The sequence below is a fragment of the Acanthisitta chloris genome, unplaced genomic scaffold, assembly GCF_000695815.1.
Source record: "Acanthisitta chloris isolate BGI_N310 unplaced genomic scaffold, ASM69581v1 scaffold3437, whole genome shotgun sequence".
NCBI classification, from domain to species: Eukaryota; Metazoa; Chordata; class Aves; order Passeriformes; family Acanthisittidae; genus Acanthisitta; species Acanthisitta chloris.
In genome coordinates this window covers 50,052-69,208 of record NW_008680837.1, presented here as the reverse complement: position 1 = coordinate 69,208, position 19,157 = coordinate 50,052, and the positions used below count along the sequence as shown (strand labels likewise).

Genomic DNA, 19,157 nt, shown 5'->3' with positions numbered 1-19,157 from the left:
CCTAAAAACTGTGGGATTAGGGACTCTTCCGAGTTTTTAAAGTGTTCCCCCATTTCTCGCTTTGGGAACACCCCTAATCCCACATCCCAAAATCCAGCACTGTTCATCAGTGCTCTTGGGCACCAAGATCCAAGGGACACCCACAGGCTGCAGCAGTTTGGTTATCTGCACCACGGCCCAATTCCATGATTACTTCCCAACTATTAGAGAATAAATAGTTTGGCTTCTTTTCTTCTTCTTTTTCTCCTTCTTTTTGATAAGTTCCCACTACTAGCCAGAGATTCCAGGTGATGCTTTGTACAGTCTGGAATTAGGGAGAAGTGGAAGCAAACCTGACAGGACAAACAGCTAAGCAGTTACTGTAGTCAATGCCAACCTTTCAGGAATGATCTCTTAGCTTGGAAAGGAGTGCTGCAAATAGACATTTCACGGAATTCTCTAGTGACTCATCAAGGACAAAGCATTTTTGGTTCCTGACAGGAGTTTGGGAATTCCCAGAACCCATGTGCTTATGTCTTCTGCTCAAAGAGATCATGGTACTCCTGTTCCTCCAGCTCCCTGTTGTACTTCTCGATCTCCCTGTTGGCTTCTTCCAGGTAATCATTCATGAACTGGTCCATTACTGGTTTAGAAACATTAAGGAAAAACATACATGCACTTAGTAGAAAAGAACATCCAGGTTTGAGGGATTGATCCAGGTTTGAAGGTGTTCAGGAACACTTAGTGAAAGAAGGAATTCCATATACTCCCTTCCAGGAGTGCTACAGTCAGAGCTGACAACTACTCTGTGTTACCAGGGAATAAAGGAGTTGCACAAGGGATATTTCCCAGTCAAGAGGAAGGATGTAAGAACAGCAAAATTATAGCAGGGTCAGATTGGATATTAGGAAGAAATCCTTCCCTGAGAGGCTGCTGACGCACTGGCACAGGTTGCCCAGAGAAGCTGTGGCTGCCCCATCCCTGGGAGTGTTCCAGGCCAGGCTGGATGGGGCTTGGAGCTACCTGGTCTAGTGGAATGTCAGTTGGGTTGGATGGGACCTCAAAGACCATCTCGTTCCAACCCCCTGCCATGGACAGGGACACCTTCCACTAGGACCATGTTGCTTCAAGCCTCATCCAACCTGGCCTGGAACACTGGATGGGATGGGGCATCCGTAACTTTTCCACTGAATACTGAAGTCCAAGTTTGCTGTTAAGGCATTTCCTGGCAGTATCCTATAGATAGGAGCTTACCCTGTAGACACAAATCCGCTGGTTTAAAATCTTAAATCTGTCCCATAGGACATAGACAATAACTGTTCAACAAATACTCCTAAACAGCCTCACAGATCCCACCTGGATTTTTGTAAAGTTTGTAACTTTTCCACTGAATACTGAAGTCCAAGTTTGCTGTTAAGGCATTTCCTGGCAGTATCCTATAGATAGGAGCTTACCCTGTAGACACAAATCCGCTGGTTTAAAATCTTAAATCTGTCCCATAGGACATAGACAATAACTGTTCAACAAATACTCCTAAACAGCCTCACAGATCCCACCTGGATTTTTGTAAAGTTTGTTGAAGTTATGGTGGAAAGTAAAGTGGGAATATAAAACCAAATTGGAAATTGGTAATAAAACAAAGACAAAAGCAATAGAAAGTTATAAAAATGAGATGATCCCAGAATCACTGAAGTTGGAAAAGGCCTCCAAGATCATTGAGTTCAACCCCAGCACAGCCAAGGGCACGACTAACCGTGTCCCTAAGTGATTTAGTGGTGAACAAGAACAGAAATGCACTGGAATATTGGCAAGAAATGCCAGAGAAATACTACAGACAAAAATGTGATTGTTTTTAGCTGTGTGCACACACAATCACATTCAGTTGGGAGTTTTATCAGTCCTGACCAGGCATTGAGCAATATTACAGAACTATTTGTTTTGAAAACTATTTCTTTGACAAGTTGTGCTCCATAAATTATTCTCTGTGTGAGTTCATGTGCAGTTTTGGGATTGTTTTGTTGGTTCTATTCTGCTTTTTAGATCATATCTCTGAAATAGAGTTTAACAGTAAAGCTTTACATGGCAAACAGGGATTTGGGGAACAAAACTTGTCACTCCCTATTAGCACCTGCAAATGAAACTGAATCTTTACCATATCTGCTCTGACACTCACAGTTCAGACTTGCACAGCTAAAACCTTCACCAATGCCCCACGTTTAAAGGATACATGGATGATAATCCATTTTGTCACCAAAAAAATTCACAAATTGAGTCCCATTATAAAAATAACCAGCCGGGAGTGGATCCAAGTGGCGTTTCACCTGCAGTAGGAGAAAATATACCACAAATCAAACATTTCAAACTCAGAACTGTGTACAGAGAGTCCTTAAAAACTTCAATAGTTAAAAGAAGAATGGAAGGACCATTACAGTAACCCACATCTTACACCTCCTTCTACTTTCCAAGGCTAACTTGAAGCTCTGGGTTAAGATTTGTATCTCGAATCCCTCCTGGACAGCTTCAGATGTGTTCCAAGTATCTCACAAGACAGTAAGTGCTGTAATAATTTTGTGCTCAGCACACTTGTTATGGCAGGTATGGCAGGTGCTCTGTCATCCAGATGGATAGTGAAGGAAATCAGCCAAAAAAAGGGCTTAGAAGAAATTGCTGCTACTCACGTGAATGTTTTTTATTTCCTGCAGGGTTAACATTCCTCTGGTTTTCAGGGCTTTCCTCTGAGGTTTCTGTATGAAGGACAAGACCTCAGTTATATAACTACTGAGTGACAGTGTGATAACAGAGTTAGGTTAGTTAAAATTTTAAGAAGTCAACAAGAAAAAAAACCCAAAACTAACTCAAACCACAAAACAGAAGCATGTATTTCATAAATTAAGTTCTGAAATTATTCAGAGATATGAAGGAACCCAGGACTGCTCAATTATTCAATGATATAAACTCACAGCTACTCAATGACTCAATGATATGAAGGAGCTCACAACTACATTCTGAAAACAGAAGGGCTTCCTGAACTTACATAAAGCACTTAGAAATTAAAAATACTAAAAGTATTTCAAGCAATACCATTTAAATCATCTTTACTGTATGAAACGAAGCCACCTGCCACAGCAACAGAAAAACAACTTAGTTTTGGGTCTGAAAAGCTTTAGAATTCCTTTCTATCCTGCAGCATGTGGTAACTCTCAAAACTATCTGAAAGCCGAAATTAGCCATGACTGGTGAGACTGTACAAAGACTATTTATAGCCTTGAGCTGCTCTAAGAGGAAACACTTCACACTTCAGATAAGCATATAAGTTGCAAGTTTTCATAAAATTAAAACAGTATTCTATAGAAATGTTTTCTTCCATGTAAAAGCTTTTGTCTCCATGTATTACCCATGTGATATGGACAGAGCATGAGAGAATCATCCCAGAAAATGTATTACTTGCCTGACAGAACACAACCTGCCAGGAGGACAGAGCTCAACAGTCTGCAGGAAACATTTTCCCCTTCCTACACAAGTTTTTAGAGACACTGTGCAAATCCTAAGCCACAAAGGAGTAACCATGAGTATTTTTAACTAATAAAGGTTCTGAAATTTGCCCTGGCACAGGTTGCCCAGAGAACCTGTGGCTGCTCCATCCCTAGCAGTGTTCAAGGCCAGGCTGGATGGGCCTTGGAGCAACCTGGGCTAGATGTCCTGGTCTAGTGAGTTGGAATGAGATGGTCTTTAAGGTCCCATCCAACTCAAAGCATTCTGGGATTGTATGAAAACAGGCACCACCAAAGGGCACAGCTGGAACTACAGGCTTGGGTTCCAACTACAGTGCTCAAATATGCAATTTGCATGGTTGAACAGGTTCTGTCTGAGTAAATTTCTGAATCAAGCCTCAAGACTCACTTCCTAACACCCTGATGTACAGCCTGGCAAGCGTAATAGCCGCTGGTACTGGTCACGTAGCAGTGTCCTGCACTCTTGCCCTGCACTCCCCGTGAGGCTGTGGCAGTCACTGTGTGCAAACTGTGCTTTGCAGACTTCTTACAACGTGCATATTCCCTGTTCCCTGCTCCAGCTTCTACTGCATGGGCACATTAGCCATGCAGCAATACATGAAGTCTCCCAGAGCTGCACACTTGCCTAATTAAGCATGACAAAATGAAAAGAACTGTACCCTCCATTTCAGTGGATTACTTCCAAGGAGGTTTAATTTAGTGAATCAAAACAAATTTTCAGCTTTGCAGCATTCAGGTACTTCAAGAAGATTTATTTCATACTATACTTCAGCTCTTGGCAATCACAGCTCAGCTAAATCATCTTGTGTTTATCCTGGACATAATCCATTTGCTCAGGCATTCAAGAGCAGACCAATCCAGGAATAAGCTGCAGCAAATACTAAAACAATACACAAATTACAATACTCATTTGCAAAGCCTTAGTCCTCTTTCTGAAATACATTTGCACCCCTGAATGCCAATACCTTGGTAGGAGAGAAATAAGATTAAAGCAAGAAATGTTTCATAGAGACATTCAGATTTCTCCTGTTGTTTTTAAGAAATGCCAAGCCCTGAACAAAAGGAAAGCTGCCCACGAACCTGTCTGGCAGTTTCTCTGAGCCAGTCTTTGATATCCTCTTCCTTCAGGGAGCAGCCAATGAACACAAGGAAACACTCCTGTTGACTGCTGCAGTCTCTGCTATCACTTCTGGAATCAGGAGGAGTTGGTCCCTCCTGAACAGGCACCAGGCTTAGGGAATTGGATGACGTGTTGTGACACACTTCAATCACTTTATCAGAATCTAACAAGGAGAAGACAGAAATGTCCTGATAAATCCTAATCTAATGTAACATCAAGGCATTGGTGCAGACGGAATACAGCACATAAACCAGGTTTTAAACACACGACACAAGACCACAAGACAACACTTCAGCAGTAATTTGCCCTTACCTGAAAACTTCACTTTGCCCATGATGTGATAAATGTTGCCAGAAAAAGGACTTGGCTTGAGCAATGACTTAATTGCTGTTAGAAATAGAAAAAAAAAATATTATCTCACTTATTTTCCATCTCCTTGGTGCAGCTTCTGGTCAGACCTGTGCTGCAGATACCTAATCCACACCCCAGAACTTCAGGAGACAAAGCTGCTGTGTTCCCTGGAGGTCCACAATGCAGTATTTCTCCGTGTCCTCATTTCTTTGCTATGGGATTTTGGATATAATGTGTTTGGCATAAGAAATTTATGTTACAGTGTGAGTGGAAAGTAAAATGGTCCTCCTAAACTAAGGCTAAGGAAAGGAGAAGCATGACTGTATACCTATTCTAGTTGCATGAAAGAGAGCTGAGCCTATTTTCTAGTACCTACAAAGAACTATTTGGCATCAAAAGGAGAAGCTGATGGTCACTTATGAAGAGTATTTCAACACTACCAAACAAAATTAAACATAAAATAAAAAGCAAACATATGAAGTAAGTGTCTTGGTCCTAGAAACCAAAAATTAAATTAGTTTTCATCTAAACACAGTCATGGCTCAATTTTCCAGAGCAGACACTGAAGAACAGGATTCACTGTACTTTTAGGAAGGAAAGCTGAATTTTCAATTAAAAGTTGACTTCAGCAGTAATTAAATAACTGTGTTACGTCAGTGCCTTCCTTCCCCTCTACCCCTCAGCATTTCATGCTTGGATTTAAATCAAGTCAGGCAAAGTTCATCTGTACCTTTACATTTGGTGACAAATCGAGTCTTCTCCAGAGGGCGACTGAACCACACACAGATCTGAACCATGGGAGGGAACACTGACCCAGCGCCGTATTTGCCTTCATACCTACAGCCAACACCAAACACACACCTTCAACAGACACAAAACACTTGCGCTTGTGCTTTTCAGCCAACAATCTGCTTAAAATGAACTTATATTCCTTCACCACAGGTCAGCCCTTTTCAGGGAAGAAAATCCCTGTGCTTTCTTCTTCAAGACATCCATGAAAATGTGGTATCAACAGTACTAGGTTCTTCAAAGCACTCAGGGCTCCTTTCCATAGAATCATGGAACGGTTTGGATTGAAGGGGCCTTGAAGACTACCTTGTTCCACCCCCTGCCATGGGCAGGGACACCTTCCACTAGCCCAGGTTGCTCCAAGCCCCATCCAGCCTGGCCTGGAACACTGCCAGGGATGGGGCAGCCACAGCTTCTCTGGGCAATCTGTGCCAGTGCCTCAGCACACTCAAAGCCAAGAATTCCTTCCTAATATCTGATCCGAATTTCTACTCTTTTAGTTTAAAACCCTGTCCCCTTGTCCTATCACTGTCTGCCTGTGTAAAAACTCACTCTTCCTCTTTTTTATGAGCCCACTTGAAGTACTGGAAAGCTGCAACAAGATCTCTCTGGATGCTTTTGATGCTCTTCTGTTGCTTTTTCCTTACACACTGCCCACCTACAGTCCTTGTATACTGTCATCAAACAGATTAACAGTTGTCCAAAAACTTTAAATACTTTCTTTCCCTGCTTTCTCTCTCTCTTTGGCTCCATTCAATCCACAAGCAGCTCTGACATCCCAAGCCTTGTGCCAGTTTACTTCAGGAGTTTTTACTTGCATCTAATTTAGAGGAAGAATTATGGACAAAAAGATACTCATCCAGGCCTGGGAAGGTATGACAAATGAATCATGTTTCCAGCACTGTAACTAACTAGAGGGCAGTCAGCCAGGAGGTATGAGGGCCGACAGATCTGTACTTCTGCCAAAAAGGTGCAGCACGGATAACCAACAAGATGTGTAAAGAACCTCCCTTGGTGTTAAATGGGAAGTTTGGTGCCATGGATTTTGGGCCCTCAGCCTGTGCCAGACCTGTCACTAAGACTCCTGGTTTTATGAATAATTGTTCTGCTAATAGCTCAACTGACAGAGCAAGTTCATTCCAGTAAGGCTGAATAGCTGTCAGGATGAAATTACTCTAGTCATTATTGACCTCACCCATCCCAATCCTGCCCATCTTATTCCCAGAGGGTTCTTGCCTATTCTTCTGGAAAGCAACAGTAATCTGGCCCTTGATTTAAGCTGTGTCCAGAAAGGAGCCTTTTCCCCATAAAAGGGCAGCAATCTTGTATCCACTAAGAATACTCATCAGTTCTCTTAAAAATGATTTACAGAGCTGTTGCCTGTTCCAAGTGAGTAGTCTTGAGAAAAAATATAAATGAAGTTAGTGAAACATTTTAATCTTCAAGTGAATTAGAAAAATAGTTGAAATATTTCTCAGCCTAGATACTTGCCAGCCAGGATACATTAAATATCGAGCTCTCATCATCTGAGGGTTTGAGAAACTGCTTTCAGAGAGAATTAATTCAATATCCTCATTCCTGTAAAGAGATAAAAATGAAGATTTTTCATTTTATAAGTTTAATAAAATGGCCACTGTCTACTTACATAAAATGTGTTAGTGACAGTAAAATTAAGAGCATTTTTCCTTCAGAGTGACAGTAACAGCAACATAAATCACACTCTGCAACCAAAACATATTTCCCAATCCCTATATTTATATGCCCATAAATGCAAAGGGAAAATCCCTTTTCCATAAGAAGCAATTAAGAAAAATCTGCATCTCCTTCCTATAAATCACCAGAGTAAACCAAGAGAACACAAGTTGCTAAGAGCCTGTGTCCCACCTGCCAACAGTGACAAATCCTGGACAGTGATTAATGTTACCTTGTTACAACTCCATTTTCTGCCAGGATGAAGGAAACAGCAGGATTTGCTGCTCGGATGAGGCTCTGCAGCTGCACAAGCAGTGGATGTCTCTGCTCTGTGGCATGACTTGTGAAAACCACGTTACTCACTAGCCCTGTGGAGGAAATCAGAGGATAATTTACACAAGTCAGGCATGCAAACAGTGACTAATAAACCATTAAGTGATCTATCAGCCACTCTGCTTTTATCTTCCTTCTCTCCCACTACATTCAGTTACTAAAGAGAGAAAACCAGCAACAACAAACCAAGCCAGGAACCTTTCACCTAACAAGCAATTTAGACTCAATTAATCAAAAGAATCAGTTAATTAAAGTAATAAATTCATACAAGAATCTGAGCAGGACTAGTTGAATAAAAACACTACTGTGTAAAGCCTCTTGGAAAATTCACTTAAGAGGCTAAACAGCTAAAAATCGGGATTTTTGACTCTGGCAGTTGCCACTTCCAAAAAAAGAGAAGGGGTTGAGGTCATTTTTTTGATTCCAAAATGGTGTTCAGACAACGAGTCTGAACCCACAAGGCATCAAAAAAAGGTAACAGAGAAAAACAACGGGTAACTGCTTGTCCCAAGCCCAAATTCCCAAAAAGACAGCTGAAAAGCAATTCCTTTTCAGACTTAAAAGCATCCCCTTATCTTCCCAGGGAAGTGGTGAGTCACCATCCCTGGGAGTGCTCAAAAACCATGTGGACGTGGCACTGGAGGACAAGGTTTAGTGGTGAACATGGAGGTGGTGCTGGGTTGAGGGTTGGATTTGATGATCTTAAAGGTCTTTTCCAACCTTAACAACTCAACGATCCTAAGCTGCATGCTTGCTCAAAGTGTGCTGCACAGTTCAGACTTCGCTGTAACTCCGAGTGAAAGGCAGAATGGAAACTCTCCAATATTCACAAAGATAAATTCCTGCATTTCCTCTGTCCCACTTAAAGCAGAAGTTGCACTCAAGCTCACATACCATGATCTGCTGCCTACAGTTATTCCTGTCTGTACACAAGGCCTTAAATCAATCCTTAAATCCTTGCAGAGGCTTCTTGATGCAGAAATTTCTACACCACATATTTCTGAGGCACTTAGATTATACCATGTGCTCCCAGTCACTGCTCCTTGCATCACTGACCCTTTCAAGCTAGAACTTTACCAAGAGCCCAAGCAAATCTCCAGCATTGTATTTCTCTTTCTTTAAACTCCCACAGAAGTTTCCACTCCCATTTCAGGCTCATCCATGCCCTCTCCAATACACAGTTGCTCTTGAAGGAGGGGAACAGCAAGCACGCTTAGAAATATGTCACATGTGTGCTTGAAATGAGAGCAAGTTTGGGGATATTATCATGCAATTAAGATGAAAAGCAGGAATTGGCTAATCATGACATGAATAAGTTAAAGTATGAATAAACTAATAAAACCTGGAAGTGTTCAAGGCTGCATGGGGCTCAGAGCAAGCTGGTCTAGTGGAAGGTGTCCCTGCCCATGGCAGGAGGTTGGAATGAGATGGCCTTTAAGGTCTTTCCCACACAAGCCATTCTGTGACTCTATCAATCAACCACCACCACACTGTGGATGAGATGCTTCAGAGATGCCACCAAGTCTATATGACAGTTTAGCAGCACAATGTCTTGGAGAGAATCCATAACTGTCAAGGATTAAGATGTAAAAGTTTAAACTTAAGGAAAAGATTTAAGGGAAAATATACCTAGCAAATCAGCAAGCTCTGCATCTTTCCTCCTTCTCAGTCCCCTACTCCTTTCTCCATCAATCTCCACTCTGTTTGTGCCTGTCTCTGAGGAACAGCTCTTGGGCACTACCTGTCATTCCTGACTGTTAACTTCCACACAACCCTGGAAGCAAGAGAAACCTTCTCAGAGCCTGGGGAACCTGTGAGCTCTGGCTATGCACACACTTATGCACAAACCTTGGAGGTGTCAGTATCGCACAAAAATTGGCTCTGTGTTGGCAGCAACAGCCCATGAGACTGAACTGAGGGACAGGTAGGGTGATCCAGCAGAAAAACAGCTTCCTGAGAACTGGAATGAGCCTACACAGCTTTAGTAATGAATAAGTTTGACCTTTTCCATTGAAACTGGCACTTCCATCTCTGTTTTGACTCCATTTTGAAGACCACCCAGTTTTGTTTAATGCTTTATTTATACACTGATGTAAAGAAAATACTCCTCTCAGCCTGGGGAACAGTGTGTTCAATAGGGGAAGGAAAAAAACAGGAGGGATGGATTAACAATACATATGCTTTTGAAAATAATGGATCCTCTTTGCTCCAAAACGTACAATGAGCATATTTAACAATGGTGATGCCTTAATTTGTGTTGTATATGAAATTGTTCTACAAGGGATGCCAATGACCCTTAGACTAGTAAGGTGTCATCTTACAGCTTCTGTGCAAGAAAGAGAGCAAAAAAAGGAGGGACTAAAGGAAATTAATTACAGCACACAGATGGTGGCAGGATTTTTTTGTAAAGTTTAAGCAAGCATGAAGAGCAAAACTGCTCATCTTGGTGACTCTGCTCAAGGCTTTACCAGTTCTCCCCATTCTCATCTGTCTCTATTGGTCTTGGGGCTCTCCAAACAGAAATGTAACCCGTGCTAAATGATGTCACATTGATAACGTACACAGGGAACCCTTTGTTACAGAGAAAGGCAGCAGTAGGAAAAACCTGGAAAGCAGCAGCACAAGGCTAGCCATACTCACTCCCAAAATTTCCAAGACAGATATGTGAACGAAGCAGATATCTAAAGGTCTAACTAATCCCTACTTGCCTATACCCAAACTTGGCTTTCTTTACACTTGCAAGTTCCTGTTTTCAGATTTGTACCATGTCCAGTACACAACACTGTCTTGGCTCACTGGTGACACAGCAACACAAACAACAATACTGGGGTGCATAACACTCCAAAAAGTCCCCCCGAGGGTGGCTGGGTACTGGAACAGCTCCCCAGGTCAGAGATCACAGCCCCAAGCCTGACAGAGCTCAAGGAGCATTTGGACAATGCTGTCAGGCACATGGTGGGATTGCTGGGGTGTCCTGTGCAAGGCCTGGAGTTGGAATTCAATGATCCTTGTGGGTCCTTCCAGCTCAGGATATTCTATGGTTCTATGAAAAACTAGGACCAGTATCTCTCCAAGTGAATGTCTCCATAAATCTTCCTATTGCTGCACCAGAAATAAATTCTCAATTATGTGCAATCACAATGAATGCTCTCACAATTGAGAGATATGTCAATTCTCTCCGAGAAGCTGTGGCTGCCACATCCCTGGAAGTGTCCCAGGTCAGGCTGGATGGGGCTTGGAGCAACCTGGTCTAGTGGAAGGTGTCCCTGCCCATGGCAGGGGGTTGGACTGGATGAGCTTTAAGGTCCCTTCAACCCAAACCATTCCATGATTCTTTGAATTATGCAGAAGTAAATTCCCTACGATATAAACTGTAAAGTTTAAGCGTGCCACATCTCAGTCCAAAACATACTTTTCCTCCTAAAACTTTTTACACAAAAATTACCCCTATTTCTATGAAACAATTTGCTTTGCATGAAGGGACCTGTAAGCCATCTGATGTCACATTCTGTATCTCAAAACGAGATGACAAAACTTTGCAATGTGCAGAAATAATTCACTGCCAGAACAACATTCCTCTACCCTCCAGTATTTGTAATTCTTTCAGTATTTTAGGAAAATTAGCTTTGCTTGTCCTAGGCATTTTCTAGTTCCTCCTTTACCAACAGTTTCTCACCCCATCAGCTCTGTACAAATGCACTTTGAAAAATTTAGCTGCGAGCATATTTTTTTAATTCTGGCATAAACCAAAAAGGCAGTTTGCACTTTTCATTAATCACTAGCTAATGATAATTCTTTTAATTCTTAACATTCTCCTGCTCTCTTCAATTTCACCCATGGCTACAATTATTATAGTTATCCATTGGGCAGTTTGCCAATTTGCAACCCCAACATTTTTCTCCAAATAAGAATAAAATACTGATTCTCTATAACAGCACCTACATTCTTTCCAGCTTGTTCCCAACTTCATTCCTTTGGGCTCCCTTCACACATGGGTAAGAGGTGGCACAGTTCTGAGCTGAGCCCTGCAGGGTGTAAGCAGCCACAAGAAGAGCACAGCATCCTACTCTGATTTAAAACCCATCTAGTTCTAACCCCCCTGCCATGGGGAAGGGACACCTTCCACCAGACCAGGTTGCTCCAAGCCCCATCCAACCTGGCCTGGAACACTTCCAGGGATGGGGCAGGGACTTGAGGACAGGTGAGGAAGGATGATATTCCAGTTACACCAACACCTGCTCTAATCTCCATGCCTGACAAGAAGGACAATGCATCTAGTGCTTAATTTCAGAGTCAGGATATAAAACCAAACCCACAGTTGTGCAGATGAGCTGCTTTGTCTGCTGCAAAGTGCAATGAACACTGCAAGGAGCCTCCACATAGCATTAAGAGCAGGGTATCAGGAACAAGGTCACCAGCTCATTTTTCCCTTTCTACTACAGCAGAAATGATAGGAGAGCTCCATCTCCTCCCACCTCCCCAAAGGAGGATGAACTCAGTTCCAATCCATTTTGCTCCTAGTCACAACAGCTCAAGTTAAGCAGTTTAACTCCTGGTCTTAGAAACCCATCCTGCAGGTGAGGACAACTGAAATAGATCCAGAATCTTCCATCTTCTCCAGGTGCCTGTGATGTTTGATAGTGTAGGCAGAGACTGTCTGTTCTTATCTGCAAGAGTTTGTCATGATCCTTTCACTACAAGCATTTATTGCACAAATATATAGTATACATGAATTTATATACCTCAGCTACTTGTTCTGTACAGCTCAAAGCCAACAAAAGTGATACATACCTTGTGAACACTGGTCCAGGAACTTGGGAAAAAGCAGCCTAAAAAACCCAAAAAGTTTGTATATCAAGAATGAGTATTATTATTTAAGTAAAGCATTTACATTCATTTGGACACTGCCAGCTAGAGACTCACTAACCAAACCATTTTCATGCTTCCTTTCCTCAATCCATCCAACTGGAACATCCCCACAGGTTATATCTTTCAGTTCTTCCCCAAAAATGAGTTTTACAGGTGGTTTTCATCCTTTCATGGATTTAAAGGCTAATTCCCACCACACAATCTATTCTGTATTTTAGGGAGTCAGAAAGGCTTCAACATTGCTTTAATTCCTATTTAAACAACAGGAATTTTAAGCTCGTCCTAAAGAATTGTGCCTTCCAAACAGGCTGGGAACTCTTCGTGGAAAGATTGTATATACATAATGCCAATTTCTGGTACTGTGACAGACAAGGGACAATTATTTTTGAGCTTTCTCATGCACACAAGGGCTCTAGAGAGAGTATTTTACTTGTTACCCTTCAACTCCCTCTCCCCTGCCCTGGATGGCTAACCCAACACAGGGAAAAGCTTCATCCTAGGCTCATGGAAGAGCTGGATCTCTACAGGAATGAACTTTGAGGCAGGAAAGGGGTTTGATTTTCTTGACTGCAAAAGTTTCACGCCAAACATTAGATCACTATTCTGCATTCTCACAGTGGAATCACCAAAGCTCCCCGACTGCAAGAGTTGCCATTGGCATTATGTGGCTACTTGGTTAAGTTTTTATCAGAACAAACTTCAAAGCAAGACATAAATAATCTACAGCACAGGCTGAGCCTCCTCCTTCAATTGCTTCTGCACTTCAGGAGACAAACACTGTTAGTGAAAGGACTGCAGGTGGCTGCTGCTGCTAGAGATACTACTCAATGCCATGACTAGTAACACGTTAAAAAAACAGAAATAGAACTTGTCTTTCCTATAATTATAGAAAGAACAAGTTTAAACAGCACCAATTCACCAATATTTTATGTAGTCTTTATTATTTATTTATAGTCTTTGTCATGGAGACCAGAAGAAGCAGCATGATAAGGTCTATTTATTGACTACTGCAAAGCACAAGCAGCACACTGGTTAGTGTTCAAGAAGAGCCAGGAAATTTAAGGAATGCACTTTTAGAAACTGATTGGACACTTCACCTCTAAGCTGTGGTGCACAGAGGTTGCTCACAAACAGAAGCAATGCTACCAACTCCGAAAACTCAAACTTCTTTAACTTACTTTTAGCAAATCAGCTGCAATGCATAATTAAAAAATTGGAGTGTTACAATTTTACAGAGAGGGCTAAGAAATTCCATGTTTGTTGAAGGCTGGAGCAAACACATCTACTATGAAACAGCAACCAAACCATTTCAAATGTCAGGGACTTGGCTTTCCTATCATTTCCTCCCCACCCTGCCTGAGCAGTAACCCAGGATATCACATTTTAACACTTGCAATGCTCTGCCTTCCGGGCTTTGTCCTTCTCCACTAAATCTGGGGCTGCTTCCCTTCAGTTCCATGTTTTCAAGCTGCAAAGTCTTTTCTAATGTCCAAAGGGAGTGACACAATCAATAACCCAAACTGAGATGCACATCTCAGTTTTAGTCAGACTTATAAAAAGACTCCAAGAAAAAAGAATGATTTTAAAAGCACATGAGAGGACAAGTGATGCCCAAATTGTACAAATTCCTTACCTACAGTATATGTGTTTAAGCAGATTTTGTTTACTCTTCCACAAGCTAAACTTGTATTAATATTATATATAATTCTATATCTGGTGGAAACCAAGTGTCATTCTTGTAAACCAAACTGCACTTCCAACCTCCTCCAAGATGGATTATTGAGCAGTTTTATGAGATTTAAGACAGTTCAACTGCATTTAACCATCACGTATCACTGGTTACAAAAGTGATGTCAGAAAGTTACATATCTATTTTGAAGCTAGCAGAAGCATTTTAAAGCACACCTGTGTTCCATGTAGCAACTCAGGGGCTCGACACATGTATTGACTGCTCCAATGATGAAAGAAGACTTCACATCTGGGTCAGGGTGAGTTTGCAGAGCTTGGATGACATCAATAACATCAGTATAGCTGTAAGAAAACAAAATGAGGTTTCAGAGAAACAAAGTGACACAGTTCACCATCTAGGAAGTAATCGATGGCCAGCAAGGTTGGGTTTCTAAAAAAGTGCACTAAAATGGTTAGAAAGCAGATCAAAACTTGGCAAATCCAGACAAATCAAGCAAATCCAGACAAATCAACCTGATTAAAAACTACATGACAAAAAAATTATAGACAGCTCCAGAGAAAAGCGTTATAAACTTAGCATTGAACAACTAGAAGTTCAGCTTCCAGGAAGCACAAAAAGCATAACAGAATGCAAACATGTTGTGCCCAGTGCCAGGCACATTAAGCACTATTCAAGTGAAAAAAGGAGTAAAATAACAACACCTCTCAGTTAACACATTCTAGTTTAAGCTTCTGTAATTAATGCATCCATTTTTTATTCACTGCTCCAGCCACTGCTGTATTTTATGTCTGTATGATCACAAAACTTAGGTGAACCTGAGCTTTCACTCCAGGCGTTTATTTCTCAGCCAGTGACAATCTTCTCTCCACACTGGACTGTCAGTTATCAAGTTCATGGATTATTTAGAGCACTCCAGCTGCTCTAAAGCTGTCTATAGCAACACTCAACTAACCAGAAAGGATGGAAAACCTACAATTAGCTGTTCCTGGAGACTCTGCTACTATCAGAGTATCAGTTACTTTGCACATCACTGGACTTGACTTCATGTCACCTGCTAATGATTCAGAAACAGTGGGAAAACAGTGCAGATGATCCTCGTTCTCAAATGCTACACTGGAAATGGAAATGTCAAACAGAGGTGGCTCAGAGCCTTCACCTTTATTCCAAAAGAACACTGGCATTTATCTGAAACATGTTAATAACTCTTACTTCTCCTGCTCTGTCAGGCAAACAGCAGATTTCTGACAGCTGCTTTCTGCTAGCAGTTCTAGAGGTCATAATCATAGAATCATAGAGTGGCTTGGGTTGGAAGGGACCTTTAAAGCTCATCTAGTTACAACCCCCTGCCATGGGAGGGACACCTTCCACTAAACTAAGTTGCTCCAAGCCCCATCCAGCCTAGTCTGGAACACTTCCAGGAATGGGGCAGCCACAGCTTCCCTGGGCAACCTGTGCCAGTGCCTCACCCCCTCATTGTAAAAAACATCTTCCTTAAATCTAGTCTAAATCTGGCCTCTTGCAGTTTAAAACTACCACTCTTTGTCCACTCATAACAGACCCTGCTAAAATGTTTGTCCCCATCTCTCTGAGAAGTTCCCTTAAGGCACTGGAAGGGGCTCTAAGGTCTCCCTGAAGCCTTCTCTTCTCCAGGCTGAACACCCCTCAGCTCTCTTTGCCTGGCTCCACAGCAGAGGTGCTCCAGCCCTCAGAGCATCTCCATAGCCTCCTCTGGACTCTCTCCAGCAGCTCCACATCCTTCTGCTGTTGGTGCCCCAGAGCTGGAGGCAGCACTGCAGGTGAGGTCACACCTGAGCAGGGCAGAGGGGCAGAATCCTCCCTCACCTGCTGCCCACGCTGTGGGGTGAGCCCAGAACACAGAAGGTTCTGGGTGCCACTGCACATGGGCAGGGCATGGCCAGCCCCTCATCCACCAACACCATCAAGTCCTTCTCCCAGGGTTGCTCTCAATCCCTTCACCCCCAGCCTGGACTGATCCCAGGGATTGCCCCAACCCAGGTGTAGCACCTATACTTGGCCTTGTCACAACTCATGAGATTCCCATGGCCCCACTTATCGAGCTTGTCCTGGTCCCTCTGGATGCCATCCTGCCCTTCAGGCATGTCAACCACACCACTCAGCTTGGTTTCACCTGCAAACTTGCTGACGATGAGATCCCACCATCTATGTCACTGATGAAGACATTGAATAGCACTGGCCCCTGAGGCAAAACCACTTGTCACCAATCTCCACATGGACATTGAGCCACTGACCTCTACCCTCAGGATGCAACCATCCAATCAATTCTTTATCCACTGAACAGTTCATCCATCAAATCCATATCCCTCCAACATAGAGATAAGGATGTTGTGGGGGAGGAGAGGGACTCTTTGTTAGGAACTGCAGTAACAGGAGAGGGAGTAGTGGGTATAAACTGAAAGAGGAAAATTTAGATTAGCTACTGGCACTGAACAGTTCATCCATCAAATCCATATCCCTCCAACATAGAGATAAGGATGTTGTGGGGGAGGAGAGGGACTCTTTGTTAGGAACTGCAGTAACAGGAGAGGGAGTAGTGGGTATAAACTGAAAGAGGAAAATTTAGATTAGCTACTGGGAAGTTTCTGCTGTGAGGGTGGTGAGACACTGGAACAGGCAGGCAGGCTGGCTGCCCCATCCCTGGAAGTGTTCCAGGCCAGGTTGGATCCGTGTTGAGTAAAGCCTTGAGCAATCTGGTCTGGTGGGAGATGACCCTGCCCAGGGCAGGGGCTTGGGACTAGATCTTCAAGGCCCATTCCAACTCCTCAACATTCTGTGATTCTATGATTGTGTCACAGGCCTTACAGAAACTGAGTTTAGTACGTAAGTAAAACAGAATTCCCACAGTACCACATTTTAGCACAGAAATTTCATGGCTTGAGTGATGTTAAAGTTTAAAAATGCTTAGGAAATAGAAAGGGAATAGAAAATTCCTTGTTCTGTGCAACAGTTCCAAGAGTTTGAAGCACTTACCCTTGCAGGACCACCAAGAGCCTGCTGTTCCTTTTAGCATAAGCAGCCTGACGGACACTGAGGTTCTGCTGTGCCTCCAGGACACTGGAGAGGTAACGCTGGAAGTGAGTTGCACTGAAACACTCAGGACTATCCAGAGTTTGCCGATACACTATCCACCTAAACCACAGACAACAAGGAAAGAAGTTCATGTTCTGTGACATAATAGTTCTGTTTTCTTTTTATTCTGAACCAACAGAACAAAACTACATTTGACAAGCCCTAAGGTTCCACATCTCCCTTCATCTCATCATCATCTCATTCCACTTGACCACGTGGGAAAGGGCAATTTACTCAGCTTTCTATCATTTCCAGTCTAAGCACATTCTTTACATTACTGCCCAAAGGCTTTGTGGGTGTTTTGTTGTTTTTTAAGAAACCAGTGTTCAACAGCTTTCTCAAAGCTGTGCATCATATGAGTAATTCTGAGCCCTTGTCAGTGATGCAGTAAACAAAAATTATACAAATCCAGACTCAGGGCATAAAATATTTCACTGCAAACATGAAAAATAACAATGACATTTGCAGGAACACATGATGAAATGGATTATTACAGATCCTTCAAAAGTCACCTTACATGTTTGCCCTAGAACAGAACTACAGAACTGCTCTGAATCAACTTGAGGATTGATTGATGACTGAACATGACTAAGATGAAATCCTAAGGTGTTTGGCTGTAAGACCTAATATGATTTCTTTTCTTTTTTTCATTTTCCAGAAACTACATCAACACATAGAATGGCAAATTCCTACAGCAGATTTATCTATTGCCACACAATAGATGTCCTGAATGTACCCCCTGCTCTTGCAGAGCAGAAATCAGGTCAGACGAAAGGCAATGCTGTGATAAGGACTGTCAGTACAGTGTTTTCCCCAAAAAACATGGAAGCTCTTCACCCATTTCCTTCCAGTTGTGACAACTTCTACACCTGCTTAAGGCAGGATTCATTTGGCCCTTCCGAGATTGTTCTTGACTGTTGTAGCCTCAGTGATATTCCAGGCACACATCACTGATCTACAGTGTTACCTGTGGTTTTCTGAACATGGAATAGCAACAAAGGAATCTCCTGTGCCATTTTTCTGTCTAAATGTCTAGAATTTAAGCGGGACATCTACCTGGCAGAACACAGTTAACTGAGATACCTGAAGTAACAGACTCTACTCTGCAGTGTAGGACTAGCTAAAGTGTCCCAAAATATTTATTGAATTTATTCTTACAAATTAGCAACTGCGATTAAAAACATAACAAGAGAAACATAGATAATTTGATTTCCTTCTTGCCAGGTTGGGTTTTGGTGATTAGTATAACCATTGTGACACCAGAATTGTACAAACCTTCCATGTTCTTTGTTAAAAGTGACAAGGAAAGCACAAAGATCACTGGAGCGACATCCTGGGAGCCCAGTGATGATGGTAATGACCACCTGGAACACAGGGAACAGGAGAGAAAGGGGAGAACTTGAAGACTAGACACAAGCTACAACAATTGGACATACATAAGGCCTTTAGCTTGGTAAAATCTCTAAGTCCAAACCCAAAATGAAGTGAGAGTAACCAGAGAAACACTGGCAGAGACACCAAATAGGCTGCTACCTATGATGAAAAGGGCACATTTAAAAATGTTTTTCCTTCTTTTCTTTAAACTTACACAAATAGAATTAAACCAACCTTAAAAACAGATTTTAAAACATTCACGGGGTTGATTAATTAATACTAAAGTGTCAGTGTGGTCTCCAAGCCAGATCCCAGGGAGTAAGTCTGCCACCATAGTCAA

The 19,157-nt window shown here is 42.3% G+C and overlaps 1 protein-coding gene across 1 annotated transcript in view; it reads right to left on the bottom strand.

Annotated features, from left to right (window-relative positions):
* Positions 1–261: 261 nt before the first annotated feature.
* LOC103805228 (chromosome unknown open reading frame, human C20orf194) overlaps positions 262–19,157 on the bottom strand; it is a gene marked incomplete at its 5' end in the record, with an annotated part of 59,177 nt that continues 40,281 nt past the window's right edge. The window contains 12 exons of the mRNA XM_009077869.1: positions 262–622; positions 2,207–2,300; positions 2,658–2,723; positions 4,572–4,774; positions 4,924–4,998; positions 5,693–5,799; positions 7,243–7,329; positions 7,676–7,811; positions 12,568–12,605; positions 14,551–14,676; positions 17,345–17,503; positions 18,719–18,807. Coding sequence (XP_009076117.1) covers positions 510–622; positions 2,207–2,300; positions 2,658–2,723; positions 4,572–4,774; positions 4,924–4,998; positions 5,693–5,799; positions 7,243–7,329; positions 7,676–7,811; positions 12,568–12,605; positions 14,551–14,676; positions 17,345–17,503; positions 18,719–18,807 — 1,293 coding nt within the window. The remainder of the gene's footprint in view (positions 623–2,206; positions 2,301–2,657; positions 2,724–4,571; positions 4,775–4,923; positions 4,999–5,692; positions 5,800–7,242; positions 7,330–7,675; positions 7,812–12,567; positions 12,606–14,550; positions 14,677–17,344; positions 17,504–18,718; positions 18,808–19,157) is intronic.